The sequence below is a fragment of the Tachyglossus aculeatus genome, chromosome 22 (genome assembly GCF_015852505.1).
Source record: "Tachyglossus aculeatus isolate mTacAcu1 chromosome 22, mTacAcu1.pri, whole genome shotgun sequence".
In the NCBI taxonomy this organism is placed as follows: Eukaryota; Metazoa; Chordata; class Mammalia; order Monotremata; family Tachyglossidae; genus Tachyglossus; species Tachyglossus aculeatus.
This window is the reverse complement of record NC_052087.1, coordinates 15963248-15982216: the sequence shown is the minus strand read 5'-3', so window position 1 is coordinate 15982216 and position 18969 is coordinate 15963248. Positions and strand designations below refer to the sequence as shown.

General features: G+C 41.3%; 1 protein-coding gene across 2 annotated transcripts in view; it reads left to right on the top strand.

Moving 5' to 3' along the window:
* NAV2 (neuron navigator 2) overlaps positions 1-18969 on the top strand; it is a 361092-nt gene that overhangs the window by 125919 nt on the left and 216204 nt on the right. For both annotated transcript variants that reach the window (XM_038764952.1, XM_038764951.1), the window contains exon 4: positions 16292-16364. In XM_038764952.1, the coding sequence (XP_038620880.1) occupies positions 16292-16364 (73 nt within the window). The remainder of the gene's footprint in view (positions 1-16291; positions 16365-18969) is intronic.

The window sequence follows — 18969 nt, the reverse complement described above, 5'->3', positions numbered from 1 at the left end:
TCTGAACTCTCTATATTAAGGTTTTAGTTTATGTACTGTCACGGAAGGTGCTTGTGCAGTACATGTAGCATTTGGAAGTCATTAAAGAATACTGTTGAAGAGCTCTATTAGATGTGTAAGTGTAATATCTTTTGCTACACTGAGTTAGAACTAATAATTGTGGCATGTGTTAAGTGCTTACCATGTGCCAAGCACCTTATTAAGTACTGGGGTAAAGACAAGATAAGCAGATCTGACAGAGTCCATGTTCTATGTAATAATAATGATGGCATTTGTTAAGCGCTTACTATGTGCAAAGCACTGTTCTAAGCGCTGGGTGGGGATACAAGGTGATCAGGTTGTCCCTCGTGGGGCTCACAGTCATCATCCCCATTTTACAGATGAGGTAACTGAGGCTCAGAGAAGTTAAGTGACTTGCCCAAGGTCGCACAACAGACATGTGGTGGAGCCGGGATTTGAACCCATGACCTCGGACTCCAAAGCCCGTGCTCTTTCCACTGAGCCACGCTGTGTAGGGCACAAAGTCTAAGTGGGAGAAAGAACTGGTATTTAATCCCCATATTCTTACTGAGTTTAGTAGTAGTAGTAGCATTTGTGGAGCATCCTCTTGGTGCAGTGGACTTTCTAGGCTAATAGAGAATAACAACCTGAAGTGTTCCCTACCTCCTAGGACCTGACACTCTAATGGGGCAGACAAGCATAAAAATACAGCACTGGCAATGTAAATTGAGCAGACACTCACACACATGTACATAAATCCATAAGCATGTAAATAAATTCATAAGCATCTCACCTTCTTGACTGGAAGTTCCTTGCAGGCAGGGAATGTTTCTACCAACTCTACCATTGTAGTCTCCCAAGTGCTAAGTACAGTGCTGCACATACAGTAAGCACTCAGTAATGTGATTGTTTAAATACTAGAGATGATTGAAGAGATAATATATCTCAAAGTGTTTGGAAACTTACTGGGAAAAGCTTGGGTGCCTAATGCCCTCTTCCATCCCTCAGAAACTATCTCCAGACATTTTCATATCACATATGGAACCCATAATAGCATTGAGGGAGGGCACCATGCTGGAACTGTTGTAAACACTCTCAAATTCCAGCACTATGAGGCCCGCTTCACTGTGCCCTGCCCCATGGAAATGTCAATGGTGGCTCTTGGGGGAGTCCCTGACTTCCCCAGTAGCTCCCACTCCTGTCATCAGGAGACACTGGTGCCAGGGACGTGACAGGAGGAGGGATTAAGTCCTGGCTCCAGCAGAGGACACGGGAGTGAAGGAGACTAAAGAAAGGGACACCACCATTTGTAGATACATGGTGAGAGAAAATGAGCAGCTAGTTGTTTGGCTTTCAGTTGCATTGGTGCCCTGTCCTAAACAGAAAAGGCATATGTCCAGAATTTTTATTTTCAGTGCCCTTTCACGTGATGCCTTGATTCTTTATGTTTAAATTGGAGGGTCAGACCTGGAGCCCTTGTTCAGAGGAAACTGGGAGGGAAATGTAAAGCCTCTGGAGAAGTGGGGAGGAGTCAGGAGACACCCTCCAGCCCCGTATACTCTGTTTAGGCAAACTTGGCAAATTTTCACAAAGTAACAAGTAGGATTTCACATTACACCATATGCCTTCAATAACAAATGTAACATCACATTCAGTTAATGTTTAGTATTCTCAAGTAGTCCCCCTAAAATAAAATGTTATATTTGTGTATAACATGATATACTTTATAGTCATATTATCTGTTTCCTATTGTGAAAAGCAGTCATTTGAATTGAAATAATAGTCTGGTAGGGTTTCTGAAATATAAATACTGAAGAATTTCTGGTAATATCTATGCTGTAAAATGTACTTTATACAGGGAAATTTTCAGTCAAAATATCCAATTCTGCCAGAATTCCACATAGGGAAAGCCTAATGCTGGGGATCAAAATGCATTAGAAGTGCAGACAAAGCAAACTTTGGAAATATATCAAGTGGCAATGTCACCTCGCTTGGCTGCCCTGGGAATCTATCTTTGGTCAGATCAGTACAGTGAACGTGAACACTCAGATTTTCCTATTCCTCTATCTCTGCACCTCAGTCTGTCACCTATGGACACTTGATATTCTCCCCAACCCCAATCCCATAGCACTTATATACATATCTTTATATATTATAAACTACCTATTTCTTCATGATATTGTTTGTCTCCCCCTCTAGATTGTAAGCTAGTATGGGCAGGAGCATATCTAATTGTTATACTCTCCTAAGCATGTAATACAGTACTCCACATGTAGTAAGTGTCACAAAATACGATTCATTCAATCATCTTTATTGAGTGCTTAATGTGTGCAGAGCACTGTACTTAAATCTTGGAAAGTACAATTCGGCAACAGAGACAATCCGTACCCAACAACAGGCTCACGATTGATTGATTGATCTAGCCTTACACTGTTTGAACCGTTTCCAGAGCCAGGGCAACTGTGTGTCGGGGTGACAGGGCCATGATTGAACGGCAGTCCTGTAATGGACTCTCAGGAAACAGTCTCATGACAAGACTGCCCTATATCTACAAACTCAAACTAATGTTTATCAAGGTGAATTGAGACAAGAAATGCTTGTAATTGAGTACATTTTCATTGAATTGAAAATAAGGATGGTCACATTTGCATTAAAGAACAGACTGATTCCAACTACTGTGCAGCTCATCTGAGGTCAGAATGGATTCATGTGTCAGACTATCCGTCAAACATTCCTGAATGAAAACTGTGTCCGTGTCGGGAGTTGCTGACGTTCATGTTCAAACAGCCAAATTGGGTGTTGATTGTTAATAAATACAAATAATACCTTTAAAATACATTCAGCTGGCCATTGAAATGGACTAAATCTTTGAGACTATTTATATCTCATTCTTGATGTGTTTGTCTAACATCTAATAATGTGGTAATGGTGATTCATTGCTTTATTTGCTCAAGGAAAGAATAACATCCTATGTGGAAGAAAAGAAGGAAGGTAAATGAATTTACCTTTAAGGCAAGAGTCTAAGAACTCTGTGCTTGGAATAGGGCAGAGAAATTAATCTAGCAGCACAGTTCCATGGAAAGAGCACGGGCTTGGGAGTTAGAGGTCATGGGTTCAAATCCTGACTCCACTGCAGGTCAGCTGTGTGACTTAGGGCAAGCCACTTAATAATAATAATAATAATGTTATTTAAGCACTTACTATGTGCAAAGCACTGTTCTAAGTGCTGGGGAGGATACAAGGGATCAGGTTGTCCCATGTGGGGCTCACATTCTTAATCCCCATTTTACAGATGAGGTAACTGTGGCACAGAGAAGTTATGTGGCTTGTCCAAGGTCACACAGCTGACAAATGGCTGAGCAGGGATTCGGACCCATGACCTCTGACTCCCAAGCCCGCGTTCTTTACACTGAGCCACGCTGCTTTTTCTCTGTGCCTCAGTTACCGCATCTGTAAAATGGGGGTGAAGACTGTGAGCCCCACATGGGACAATCTGATCATCTTGTATCCTCCCCAGTGCTTAGAACAGTGCTTTGCACATAGTAAGTGCTTAACAAATGCCATCATTATTATTATAATATATTCACTTTCTTCCCTAATTTCAGCAAAAAGGAATTTATGCTCTCCAAAGCAAAACATAAGGTTCCAGATTCTGATCATTAAAGGCTATTAAGAGTCACTGGAGCGGACCATAATCTCAAAGAGAAGTGTTCCACAGAGGTCATCAGCATTGGAATCTGAAAGCCTGAAAGAGCTTTCTTAAATGAAATGTTTTGGTTTTAAGAGAAAGAACTTGTACACTTGAAGCTACCTTTGTAATTGTTACTAAAGGGTTAGAAACCTATAAAAGTGTTTTTAGCACCTTATCTAAAGGAGGATTAAAAATCAAGGCAGGAAACATTACTCTTCTCTCTTTGATAGAGAATTTACTCTGCATTTAAGGAAAGATTGACGTCCATTTTGATACTTGTTTGGGAGTTGTGCAGTTTTCAGTGTAACCCTGAACTGCACTTATCCTAGGGAAAAACTGCTACTGATCATGTTGTGAAATGCAAAAATTGAAATGCTACCAAATGCTGACTCTTTCTAAAGCCTGTTTTTCTCTCATTTGCATGATATTAATAGCTCTCCAAGTGAAGAGAAATAAATGTCTGCATAGTTAACACTGAGGTATTTGCAGTGATTAGGGAACTCTTGCAGAGAGATGGAGGGATGTGGCTAGGCAGAAGTTTCTGTGTTATCCCTGAGCACCTTGGACATTCATTAATAGAAAGAGGTGTAGAATATTACTTGGAATTAGATTTTGATTTCCCTTTGTGTTGACCCAAGAAGGTAACTAAATTCAAATTGTGATCTAAAAAGAGACCAGTAGTCTTTCATTTTAAGGGCAGCTCTGAGAAGGCAGTGGCACCTAACAAATTTCTCAAGTCCCCCTTTCCAAGGTATCTGGCACTGAGGAATCTTGGTTCCCAGTAGTAGCCTGGGGGAGTGCTACAAGTAGCCCAAAGACATCAGATGTTTGGGATTGGAAATGTAGTTCAACTTCAGGCAGCAAGGCTGTGAATTTCAGTTTAGGAAATCTGTGACTTCTCTACAGTTAGAACCCTTCAGGGAGGGAGAAAGAGAGAGAGAGAAGAAAAAAGACAAATCATCTCAGCCCCCATGGAGTCCCTGAACTCAGAGCTGGCCCAGCCTTGTCCAGGTACACCTGGCCAGATTAAGAGCTGTGAGGCAGGTCAAGTGTCCCAATGTCACTACGGGATTCTGGGTGCTGGTGGGATTGCAAGCCACTGGATTAATTCCAGATTTAAGTCCTGGAAACCTTCCTAGGCAGAAACAATCATTGGAATGCCCTATTGGCATTTCATCATGGTGCTGAAGGCAATAAGCAGAGCCAGATAAACTACATGGGTTTGAAATACTAAAGGTCACACTGCCTTTAAATGGGAACATTCCCCAAAGCTAATCTTGTGAAGATGGGGAAAAATCAAATGCTGGATAATTGGGTGTCACTTCGCTGATTCATCCTGCTGAAATTATTGCCAAGGAAGGAAACTGCAGGCTTTGTCTATGGTATTAATTCATTAGTGGCTTAAAGAGTGTTGCACCCATCTTTCCGGCAGGGTTGCAGTACAGTCGATAGCTTTAGGATCTTGTTGAGAGCTTTGGGTGGAATTCTTTTAGATAATGTCATCTATTAGAAGTGACATCTATTTATTGTCTGCCCATATTCTTGATATTAGCTGGTATTTGGGCCCAGAAATTATTTGCTCACCCCAACCTGCTACACCATGCCTCTCTTTTTACTTTACCCTGTCTTGTTTCCTTTGCTTAATTCAGAGTGAGATTTGGAAGGTTTTATATTTTGGAAATAATATGGGCTGAAATAGAGAAGAGAAGTTTGGTCAACCCAAAATTGTCTTTGGCTCTTTCTGAACAGGTCTACTAGGTATTTGAAGCTACCCAGCGAACCTCAAATAGAAATACGTCACCAAAAATAGAAGAATGAATAAAGCAATCATGGCCAGCTACATTCTCTGAGATATTCTTGGGTTGAAGGAATATCTGAGAGAGCTGGCCATAATTACTTTATTTGTTCTTCCGTTTTTGGTGCTGCATTACTATTTGTTGTCAGGGTGCAATTTAAAAGTTGCTTTTGCTAGAGAGGCAAATGTGTTGCATAAAGGTCATGAGGAGGAGGGCAAGAGAACTGAAGAGCTGGACTGTGGACTGCTTGTCCCATCCCTACCCTAGAGCAGTCTCAGGGTCCCATCTGGAGCCACGCTGCCTCTCTGTGAGAGCGGCCAGTACAGCTGATGGCTGCCTGGCACACTGGAGTTTGAACCTGTGGCACAGTCTTGGGATGGGATGAGGGGGTTTTGTTCTTCTCTTGTTTCACATACTAGTGATGGCAGCCCAGCCCCCACCCTCCTGACCCTTCTTACCATTACTGGCCCAAGTGGTTCAGCTTTCTGCCTTGAAATAATTCAAACTGGAATAGGTGACCCAGCATTTATTCTTTTATTAGTGCCCTTTTCTAGGCTATTCCTCCTTATTTCCACCCTTATTCATTACACCTATTCAAAATGAAACTGTGACTATTTTCCAGAAAGAGGGAGGGAGGTGGAGTAGCTGTGGAGTATGTGTAGGGTGAGAAAGAGGGGAGTGGTAAAGGATAAAAACTCATGGGAAAGAAATCTATGGTGATTCAAGCCCTCCCCATTGTGCTTGAAGCTGGTGGGAAGAGGGAGGTTGGAGGCAGGCAGTCCAAAAATTTGCAGAAACTGTAATACCAGGGGTTGTTATGGAAGTTCCAAAAGTATTCTAAGTAAAACTGTGGTTTTTTCCATCTGTTGTGTCTAAGATTTGGGGCCCCCTCCCTGTTTCTCTCTTTTATTTAAAAAAAAAAAGAAAATTACAACCCTAATAGGAAAACATGATATCTTGGGCAAAAGAAAGTGGAGTGGAAAAAGATGGTCACTGGAGGAATTTGAGGTAGTCTGTTTCTTTCCCTTTTTCCTCCTTAAAGAGCATTTCATCCTTGGGATTGAAGCTATCAAATTTAACAATGGGACAAACTCAAATCAAGTTTCAAGTAAGAAGCCTTGAGAGATTGGAAGTTAAAATTATAAATATTATAAAAAAAATGATGGTCACAGCTGCCAACTTAAGCCAGAGGAGAGGGGAAAGGGAACAGACTTAGATAGGACTCTTGAGTTTCCTCCAGACGTCAGTTTCCCACGTTCTTATTCTACCTTCTACCCTTTCAGAGATGTTGGGGGTGGGTCAGTGATAACTGTGTGGTGGAATTTTTGACATCTACATTGTTGTCTGATTCACTAATGTGGGAATAATATTTATTAATAATTCATTAGCTCAGGACACTGTTTTATCCTAGATTAAGCACTACAGATGTTATGCTAAAACTGTAAACAGAACAATCAATCAATCAATCATATTTATTGAGTGCTTACTGTGTGCAGAGCACTGTACTAAGCGCTTGGGAAGTACAAGTCGGCAACACATAGAGACAGTCCCTACCCAGCAGCGGGCTCACAGTCTAGAAGACTCCTTACCAACGGTTTTAAGGGCACTTAAATCAACTCTCCTCTTCTTTCTTTACCTTGCCAATAATAATAATAGTATAATAATGATGATTGTGGCATTTGTTAAGCGCTTACTATGTGCAAAGCACTGTTCTAAGCACTGGGGGAGGATACAAGGTGATCAAGTTGTCCCACGTGGGGATCACAGTCTTAATCCCCATTTTACAGATGAGGTAACTGAGGCTCAAAGAAGTTAAGTGACTTGCCCAAGGTCACACAGCAGACATGTGGGGTGGAGCCAGGATTCAAACCCATGACCTCTGACTCCAAAGCGCATGTTCTTTCCACTGAGCCGCACTGCCAATCTCCTGAAACAATCCAACCTGCTCACTTCGCTCCTCTAATGCCAATCTTCTTGCTGTTCTTCAACTGCCTCATACTCACCCTCTTGTTCACATCCTCCCTCTGGCCTGGAACTCACTCCCACTTCATATCTGGCAGTCCACCACCGATCCCACCTTCAAATCCATCCAAAAATAACATCTCATCCATCTCATCCAAGAGGCCTACCCTGACTAAAGTTCTCTAGACTATAAGTTCGTTGTAGGCAGGGAATGCATCTGTTTATTGTTATATTGTCCTCTCCCTAGTGCTTAGTACAGTGATCTGCACACAGTAAGTGCTCAATAAATATGATTGAGTGATCCCTCATTTCCTCTATTTTCCTATGTACTTGGATCTGTAACCCTTAAGCACTTGATATTCCCACCCCCAAAGCCCCCCGCCCCCCCCCCAGCACTTTTGTATGAAATAGGATGAAATAGTATTTGTTAAGCACTTACCGTGTGTTAGGCACTGTACTGAGCCCTGGGGTTGATGTAAGCTAATCAGATTGGACACAGTCCATGTCCCATGTGGGGCTCAGTCTTAATCCCCATTTTACAGATGAGGAAATTGAGGCATAGTGAAGTTAGTTGCCCAAGGCCACACAGTAAGCAAGTGGAAGAGATAGGATTAGAACCCAGATACTTCTGAATCCCAGGCCCATGCTCTATCCACTAGACTATTCTGCTTCTCTTTTATACATATCTATTTCCCCTATATGTAATTTATTTGAATGTCTTTCTCTTCGTCTAGACTTTAAACTCCTCATTGGCAGGGATCCTGCCGAAACACTGTACTGTAGGAATAGAGACTTATTCCTATATCTAGTATTAGATTCTGCCATTCCCACTCCTACTGCTTTTGAAAGTAACAAAGTAAATCTTGGTTGTCTTATGCTGTCGAGTTGTCTGTGACCCATAATGCCTCCATGAACACATCTCTCCCAGAAAGCCCTACCTCCATCTGCAATTGTTCTGGTAGTGTCTCCGTAGAGTTTTCTAGGTTTAAAAAAAAATACAGAAGTGGTTTACCATTGCCTTCTTCCATGCAGTAAGCCTGCGTTTCTCTCTGTCTCTCTCTTTCTCTCTCTTTCTCTTTCTCTCTCGCTGCCCAGCACAGGTGAGTTTTGACTTGAAGTAGATTGTCTTGCCCTAGCTAGCCACTGCCCAAGCTAGGAATGGAATAGGTATGCCTCTGCTTGACTCTCCCTCCCATAGCTGAGACTGGTAGAGTATTGGAAATTCTCCAGGTGCTATCCTGAGAGGGCCAAATCTTGGTTATGTGTTCATAAAGAAAAACATGCTGGAATGAGCGACCAATTTTTTACATTAACACCTGTCTCCCCACCTAGACTATAAGCTCTTATGGGCAGGGAACATGTCTACCAAATCTGTTGTACTCTCCCACGCTTAGTACAGTGCCCTGCACAAAGTAAGCACTCAAGAAATACCATTGATTGAAATTCCACTGTTGCATTGAGTGATCTGGCATTTTTTCCAACCTGCGCTGCAGCCAACAGTGGATAGAACTGACTCCTTGAACCTCAAAGGCTCCCTGTGCCTTTCAGGTTTCCAGGTCTGAGATAAGATGAATGCAATAAGTAAATGAGGCAATCTTGGGATGTATTAGTGTGATGCCCCAAGAAGGTTTTGCTTTTGCTACATACTGCCTGGGCACTAGAACCCTGATTCCACAACTGCACTTCCATTTCAAATACAGCAGAAATGGCACAATCTCAAATGTGAAGATGACAGCCTTCCCCATCTTCAAACCCACTGTTATGATTACTTATTATCATAATAATAATAATTGTATTCCATATGCTTACTACATGTCAAGCCTTGTTCTAAACACTGGAGTACATAAAAAAATTAATCAGGTTGGACACAGTCCCTGTCCTGCATGGACCTCACAGTCTACATAGGAGGGAAAACAGATAGTGAATCTCCCTTTTACAGATGTGGAAACTGATGCACAGTTAAATGAAGTGAATTGATCAAGGTCACACAGCAAGCAATTGATGGAGCCAGGATTAGAACCCAGGTCCTCTGACTAACAGACCTTAGGCTCTTTCCACTTGGCTCTGTTGTTCTCTATTACATCTCCTCCAGGAAGTCTTCACCAAAAAATTCACAAAAGCCCAGTTACATCAATCCAGCAGCCACCCTTAGCACTCAGAATATGTAATCTAATATCTTCAGCATTTATGTACATACTTAGTTGTTCACTGATTTATCCTGATGTATTTGTACTATGATGTTATATAATGATGGTATTTAAGCGCTTACTATGTGCCAGGCACTCCTCGTTCTTCTTCCTGCTTCCACTATTTGTAAGTTATTTTTGCCTCCCTGCTCAGTGCGGGCAGGGACTATGTGTCTTTTATTGTAATCTCCCCAGCAGTTAGCACACATGGCATAGTGGATAGAGCATGGGACTGGGAGTCAAAAAGTCATAGGTTCTAATCCCGATTCCATCACTTGTCTGCTGTGTGACCCTGGGCAAGTCACTTCACTTCTCTGTACCTCAGTTCCCTCAGATGTGATGTAAAATGGGGATTGAGACTGTGAGACACACATGAAACAGGGACTGTGTCCAATCCAATTTGCTTCTACTCACCCCAGCACTTAGTACAGTGCCTAGCACATAGTAAGCACTTAACAAATACCACAATTATTATTATGAACCAATAACTATAGCAATTGCTTGATTAATAAACTGCTATGAGGGGGAAGAGTTAGAGGTTACCTCTTCTTTCATGTCTAACTCAGAACATCCCAAGCCATTTAGGGTAGTAATAATAGTATTGTAGTTAAGTGTTCACTGGGTGCAGACCCCAGTATTAAGCCCTGGGAGAGAATGCACAGGAGGAATTAGACATGGTCCCTGTTCCAGAAGCAACCGTCACACAGTTCCTCCAAAGTAATTCTAGGCTGGATGATCAATGTTTGACCCAATACATGGCATAGTTTAAAGTCACATCTACCATTTCCTTTTGGAAGTGATGATGCCTATGAAAGATGCAAACTTCTCTGCATTAATCATTTCCATGAGTTTTAAACAAGCGCTATACAAGTATTTGGAGAAAAATGCTCTCGTATCACAACAGATTGTAGTTGATCCTTCTCTGTGCTACAAAATAGATATACAGAGGTGCTTCCCTCATTTGCATATTTTACTTGACACAGGGCCCAGCAATCTTGCACTTAACTCAGGTTTGCAATTAGAACAATATAAGATTCCCTTCTCCCGCCATTCCTTCTTTCACACGATGTTTCGTAAATCCTCTTCCTCGCCTTGCTTTCTGGGTGAAATGGTGAAAACTATAAATTAGGAAAAGTGTAGACTACAATGTACCAATTCCAAAGTTTCCACAACTGAACTCAAAATGAAAAATTGTTGCTTTGAAATTCTTTCTTTGAGAGAAGGGACATAAGTGCTGAGCACTTTCCTGGCACACTCTACAGTCATTAAGAATGGACAATAAAAAATGCTAAAACTCACCTCCCCCATGAAACTTTCTTAGATTGAGTGTGCGTGACTCCAACTCAGCTCATTCCATTTTGAAATGTGAACTGTTCCTTGAAAATAGGTTCATAAGTTCCTTTTATAAGGGTATTTTTACATCTTTTACATGCAGAGAAGCAGAGTGGCTCAGTGGAAAGAGCCCGGTCTTTGGAGTCAGAGTTCATGGGTTCAAATCCCGGCTCTGCCACTTGTCAGTTGTGTGACTTTGGGCAAGTCACTTAACTTCTCTGTGCCTCAGTTACCTCATCTGTGAAATGGGGATTAAGACTGTGAGCCCCCCCGTGGGACAACCTGATCACCTTGTAACTTTCCCAGTGCTTAGAATAGTGCTTTGCACATAGTAAGTGCTTAATAAATGCCATTATTATTATTACTATTATTATTATTATTATCTTTTTGATAATATTTCTTTAATTTGTGATGCACAGGTCTTGGAACTTCCTCTTCTTCTCTTAAGAGTACTTAAGGCTTGAAAGTTCAGGGACTGTAGTGCTCTGCAAGCAGAAGGCACTAAGTAAAAATTGTTGGTTTTCTGAAGCATTGCATAGGATTTAAATGGTATAACGTGTTCATCCTTGTGGAACATATTTTCCTATCTTCTTATGCAGGACCCCAATTTGACAACATTGTCTCATTATGGCATTGGGATCTAATTCTATCTTGGTATCATCTGGAATGTCATACTTTGCACAGATCTCTTCAGCTACTTTTGAAAATGTGTTAAGGAACAGCTCTGGTTGTATTTAAAAATTCCCCCCTTTCCACATTCTCTTTTAGTATACCAGTCCCACAATCTGGCTGGGTCACACATGGCATACAAATACTCCTGTGGTTCCTTATTATAAGCAGGGCTGACACCTGCAACCTTTTGGATGCTTCTCGTCCAGTGTTTTGGCATCGGGCAATGTGGATTGTATATTCTTATGCATTATTTACATGGATTTGAAATAAAACCTTGAGACTAATTTTAATTTGAAGAGGGAGACTGGATCAAAGGAGGCATCACACCTTTTGATCTTGGTCCAAATTAATTTAGGAGTTTGGAATTAGCATCTGACTCCTTTCGGCTGCTCAACCTGGCCTTCTCCCTGTGGTGTAGATGAAAAGCATCTGAGTAGCTGCAGCTTTGTTGAAGGCAATTTGTACTTAGTGGAATAATATTAGAGAGTGGATTGGTCTAGAGGAATGTTTTTGTCTACAATTTCAGTAAGTAGTGAATTCATATCAGGAAAACAGCCAACGTTTAGTTGAGGGTGTAGTCTGGTACCTGTTATGCTGCCTTTTCTCTCTCTCTCTCTCTTAACTCTCCTTTTATTTTTGAATTCCGTATAACCTGGAAAGGAAGATAAAATATTGCTTCTTCATTTTCACCTTTGCATGAAAAGTGAGTAGTTGGTCCTATACCTTACTACAGAGTCTTCGTTCCTTAACTGAACAATGACTAATCAAGGATTTCGGTCTCTCCTTGGATGAGATCCTCAGTTGTTGGTTTAGTGCTTGATATGTGCCAGGCACTGTACTAAGCGCTGGAGTAGATACAAGGTTTGGACACAGTCCATATCCCAAATGAGGCTTATAGTCTAAATCCCCATTTTACAGATGAAGTAACTGAGGCCCAAAGAAGTTCAGTGATTTTTCCTAGGTCAGTCAGCAGACAAGTTAAGGGACTTCCCCAAGGTCACACAGCAGGCAAGTGGGAGAGCCAAGATTAGAACCCAGGTCCTGCCGATTCCTATGACTGTGCTGTACCTACTAGGCCATGCTGCTTTCCAGTCAAATTAGAAGGCCCCTTGTGAGGTAGCAGATGACAAAATCTGGTTTTTGTCAAGGCATATGAAGGAAGAGAAGGGAGCATTTTATGGAGTATAAAGCGACAAGAATCTTCATTTAGGTGTTGTCATTGTCTTCATTCAATCATATTTAATGAGTGCTTACTAAGTGCAGAGCTCTGTACTAAGTGCTTGAAAAGTACAATTCAGCAGTAGAGACAATCTCTGCCCACACTGGGCTTTCCATCTAGAAGTGGGGAGACAGACATCAAAACAAGCAAACAAGCATCGGTATAAATAGAATTATAGATATATACACACCAAAACAAGTAAACAGGTTTCAATATAAATAAATAGCATTATAGATATATACGTAAGTGCTGAGGGGTGAGGCAGGGGAAAGCAAAGGGAGCAAGTTAAGATGATGTGGAAGAGAGGAGGAGTGAGGACAAGGGGAGCTTAATCTGGGAAGGCTTCTTGGAGGAGGTGAGCCTTCAATAGGACTTTGAAGGAGGGAAAGAGTGATTGGCAGATTTGAGGAGGGAGGGCATCTTGCTGGGTGTGCCCAAGTCTACCTTGTAGGTTACCCCCAAAAGTTAATAATAATAATAATAATAATAGTGATTATTATTATTATGGTAATTTTAAGCACTTACTATGTGCCAAGCATTGTTCTAAGGACTGAGGTAGATACGAGTTAATCAGGTTGGACACAGTCCCTATCCCACATGGGGCTCACTCTCTTAATCCCCATTTTACAGCTGAGATAGGCTCAGAGAAGTTAAGTGACTTGCCTAAGGACACACAGCAGATATGTGGCTGAGCTGGGATTATAACCCAGGTCCTTTTGACTTGCAGGCCTGTGCTCTATCCACTAAGCACACTGCTTTAACCTCCTTGAGCCTTTGTTTCTCACTCCCTAAAATGGGGAGAATTCCTGTCAATAATAATAATAGTAATAATAATAATTTTGGTATTTGTTAAGCACTTACTATGTGCAAAGCACTGTTCTAAGTGATGGAGAGGATACAAGGTGATCAGGTTGTCCCATGTGGGGCTCACAATCTTAATCCCCATTTTACAGATGAAGTAACTGAGGCACAGAGAAGCTAAGTGACTTGCCCAAAGTCATACAGCTGAACAGTGGTGGAGCCAGGATTTGAACCCATGACCTCTGACTCCCAAGCCCGTGATCTTTCCACTGAGCCACACTGCTTCTACTTCTGTCCCTTCGGTACTCACAAGATTATTATAAAGACCCTTGAGTAAAAGTCGAGATGTTAAGTGATCATGATAGTCAGGAGAAGAGGAAGAGAATGAGAGAAATAACATGATAGAATTGTTAGAGAAAGGTGGGAAGAAGAAATAGGAGCCCCAGGAAGCACAGTGTTACAAAGGCTAAAGCTGTTTTTGACAGGAACCCTCAGCAAATAACTGCGGAAACAAAGGGAAGGATTAAAATAGAGAAAAGGGGTATAGAAGGACAGAGACTTGCAGGAATTGATGATGTTTCAGAAAGGAGACAAAAGAAAAATATAAAAATCATCAGGTGAAGGGGCAAAAGGGAGTGCATTAATTAGCAACATGTTCCAAAAGGGAAAATAAGCCAACAGAAAGAAAGGAGTGAAAAAATGACAAACCATACACAGAGCAATTCTTCACTATTTAAAATTCATGAAGGAAGTCTGCAAATGCCCACAGAAAGATTGTGTTGTGAGAACATTGACTATAGAGCCACCGGAGATGTCACTGTGAACTACTTTTGTACTTTAAAAATAGCATCTTTTGTAACCTGTCGGGAAAAGCAATGTATTATGGACTTCCACTTCATGGAGCCAGTGTGACATAGATAGGTAAAGATAGAACTAGAATCAATGCAGGGCAGTTGGAGGGGTCATAGATCACAAAGAAAAAATGTTTAGTCAGTTGTGATAAGGTTGGCAGAGCAGGACAATAAGAAGGGAATGAACAATTTCAAATCTTCTAAATGATTTGTTAATATTTGTGTGTTGCCCAATACAAATTTTCATTACAAATATAACCTATGAAAAATAATATAGGTATATCATGTAAAATATTATGTGATCTTGTCTTGAGGAAGTTGCTTGATGAATTTAAATAGGGTTGCTTCTCCACCCACACTGGGTGTATGCCACAGTGTGCATATTTTCTCAGGAGAGAGCAAGAGGGTATCTACTAGCATAAAGCCATACACATTCTGCAATTGAAGCATGGTTGGGGCTAATCCATGAAAGACGCAGTCCTTAGCCATCTCCACGGGTGGACAGGGCATTTCCTGCTCTCCCAAAGTGTGACCCTAGAGCACCACCTCTGAGAGCAGCCAGAACCTTATTCATCTTCCCTTGAGCAAGTCCAGATGATGGGGTGGGTGTACACAGTAGACTCTGCTCCCCTCTTCACCTTGGGAGATACACATTGCTCAGTGTGCTGGGGAGAAGAGTCCATTTCTAATATAACTGTGATATGCAGGGAAGTCAAGTTTGATGCTATCCTGTGGGCAGTGGTTCATAAAGTCATGGGTGCAAAAGCCACAAGACCTTTACCTTCCTCAGAAATCACAATAAGCTTCTTGGAGCTTTCCAGAAAAGGGACATACACTGTCCCACGAACCATGTTAGGGCTGGGAACCAAAAAGATAGATTGGTTGGGACTAGATTCTGCATTCCTCCCCATTCCATATTAGACTTTCAGTACCTCTTGTCCCTTTCCCTTCTATTTGCGGGGTAAGGGCTGGCAAGGGAATTGGAATTTCTGACATGTCAGTGGAAAAGTGTGACGACCCCTACACACAGCCAGGATTGGCCAAAAGAGAGACAGGCAAGTCAGGCCAGGTATGGTTCCTGCCTTGTTGAAGTCTGGAGATTGGGCTTAGTTTAGGATGGGAAACCCTGGTATTTTGGCTCTTGCTGAGTTTTCTCAGCAGTCTTGTACTCTCCTGGCAGAGGGCCCATTTTTTATATCACAGCCCCTCGGAGGATATATAGAGACAGACTAACGGGAGGATTGCAACTTCCATTAGGTGCCTATAATTCCAGCCATTTTAGGAATTCTGCATGTAAACATTGCCCAGATTCCAGCTGGAGGTTCCAGTTACCATTTTCACATTTGCCGGCCTGCCTCGGTGGTTGAAAAATTTTGCCAGCTGTTTACTCGGGGGTGAACAGAGATAATTTTCCTTTACTTTGAATGTATTTGGCAGCCATGTTTATTTCCAGGATTGAATTGGAAATGGTGATTGACATTGGAGTGAAAATTCCATGCTGGTTATATTTGGCTCACCAGGGAAATGCTATGCTCTTCTTTTTACTGGTATGGTGAGAGTATTAGGTAACCTTTTCCCTTGCAAGTACAGACAAAGCAGAGTTCTAAGCTGCGTATATTGATCTGTCTGGTATCTTGAGTTTTTATGTTGTGATTCTGCTGTTGAGAATCTAATGAACAAAGGGCCCTTTTCTGAGAAGGGGAGGCTTTGTGTATAATGAGAGGTGACATTGGAGGAAGACAAACATTTATTGAATGTATATTCTTTGTTTTCTTCCCTAGATCGAAAACATAGATGCCTGCCTGAATTTCCTGGCAGCAAAGGGAATAAACATACAGGGTCTGTCTGCAGAAGGTAAGTCAGAACTGTCATTTCACTGTGTATTTTCTCAATTAGAAATAACCACCTGTCATTGATATTATAATTGATATACTTAATATGAGCAGTGTTGCAATGGTTTTGTTTTCCTTCAGTAAAGGAAAGGATAATTCCTGTCTAGACTTGAAGATACCAACTTTTTAACTGAAAATTGCAGTTGCTGTAGGGTGCAGAGATAACTACTCTTCATATCATTTCTGTTGTTGCTGCAACCCAATGAAGTTAGAATTACAGGCAAAGTGAACTTGAGACAGAAATATTGAGATTAACATGGGTGGCTATATCCTCTTAAAATGGTTTTTACTCCATTCATTAGTTTTAGATTATAAATGTTTGTTCTCGGATTCAATGAACAGTGCAATGCATAGTCCTTCCTAACTAGCGCAAACCAACTGCCAAATAAATAATTGCTTTATGCTTCCTATCTCAAGAAAAGAGACAAAGAGTTGTGTAGGAGGGTTTTAATGGTGAATGTTTCATTACTGAGGTGGAACTTGATTTTTCTGGCATCTTGATGATGTTTTAATTAACTTAAATTAACCAACTAATTAGCTCATTTGTGTCAGTTAATGTTTTGGGGTTAAATTGGTTGTTGGCTTGGAAGGAAGGAAAATGATGGGCAGGATATAAATTGATACACTCTGCGGCAAACATCCCTAAGAACCTTCACTTTCACTTATGTTTTTAAATATAAGCAGATACCATCTCCTAGAGCTAGGGTAGACCACAAGTAAATCCCAAACTATTTGTTACATTCACCTCCAGTTTTCTCAGTACAGGTAATGCAATTTGAAATTCAGATTACAATGCTTCTTTTCCTCAGTGTGTTTAACTCTATGGGAAACTTCTCTCTAGTAACCCCTGTGGTCAACATGGGGTGGAGTTGAAGGGATAAAAAAAGGGTGGGGAAAGCATCTAAATGGAATTTGTTCCTGGTAAATTTGCAAACATTGTAAAATACTAGCTGTGGTTCAAAAGGTGCGTTTGTATGTAAGTGTATTCAGAGCTTTGCCACTTAAGCTGTTTTTCCCTCCTGGTTTGCAGGAGATGGAGATGGGCCTCTCATTGCAGTAGAAATTATTGCTATGGTATTTAAGTGCTTACTATGTGTCAAGTTCTGTTCTAAGTGCTTGGGTAGATACAAGTTGACCAGGTTGGACCCCATCTCTTTCCCACATGGGGCTCACAGTCTGTGTAAGAGAGAGAGATAAGAGCAATTAGTGTATATTTCTTCTTGGGTTCCAACTCTTTTGTGCCACCACTGAAACTCCCCAGCTGGAAGATTCTGAACAGTCGGGGCATGCTGGCTGCCTGAACCAAAGCATCAATCCATAAGTGAATCTCCATCTGAGAAAGGCTTACTCAAGATATTATGCTTTACAGTCTTGCTCGTAGTTGTCGCTTTCAGTTGTTTTGTATTTTGGATCTTAGACAAGGGACTTGCTCATGTTTCCATGATGATCTATTCAACAAGGGCACATAAAATGGATATTGAAGGGAGAATAGATAAGAATTTTCTCTCAGATGAGCATGTTGTTTCTGCATGCTGAAAGCAGGTACCTGGCTGATGCTTGGGATGGAAGAGCGTGGGGGCTACTTGGGTTGAAAGGAAAGAATTGTTGAGTAGGTATGTACTCCTCTAAATGATTTAGGAGGAAGACCACTCTCTCTTGGGAGGTTTGCATTCTGAAATCCCGTGACATGCTTCCTGGTGCATTTCTGATGGTGATCTTTCAGTCAATAGTATTTATGGAATGCTCCCTGTGTGCCAAGCACTATACTAAGAGCTTTAGAGAGTACAATATAATAGAGTTGGTAGGCATGTTCCCTGTCCACATTGAGCTTACAGTCACAGGAAATTGCAGTATGGCTTCTCTTCTGCATAGTTTAAAGCAGTATTCCTGAAACTGTGGCTGAATAAGACTTCTACTTACCCTTCCAGATGCTCTATGGATCTATGAATATTCCTGCTACTTTGACCACACACTTCTTATGTAGAGGATGTGGGATGAACAACTATGTGTGAGTGAGAATGATATATCTAATTTAAGGGACAAATGACCATGTGAAATCTTTCTGAGAATAGTCAGCACAGCCTAGGAAGCTAAATGCAAATAATCCGGGACCAACCATGGTTCATCTAACAAGGGCTTTAGTTTGTTAAGAGGTTTTTAGCTCACGTTTCCCTTGAATATGATCTTGAGGAAAGTCCTATAGAAAATCACCAGTTTGGTGTGCCTTGCTTTCCTATACACCTGACTAGTTCTGGAGGTGAGTTGGTGATTGGTTAATGATCCCTGGCACTACTCTTCTGGGCTAAAGCAAACCGTTTGTTTATTGGAAATGTCTGGTGTTAAATGTCTATCCCCACCCTTTAATAATAATAATAATAGGCATGTAGTATGTCTGTATTGTCTTATACTCTCCCAAGCACTTGGTACAGTGCTCTGCACACAGTAAGTGCTCAATAAATACGATTAAATGAATGAATGAATAATTGTGGTATTTATCTGCTTACATTGTGCCAAGCACTGTACTAAGTTCTGGGGTAGATACAAGATAATCAGGTCCCACACGGGGC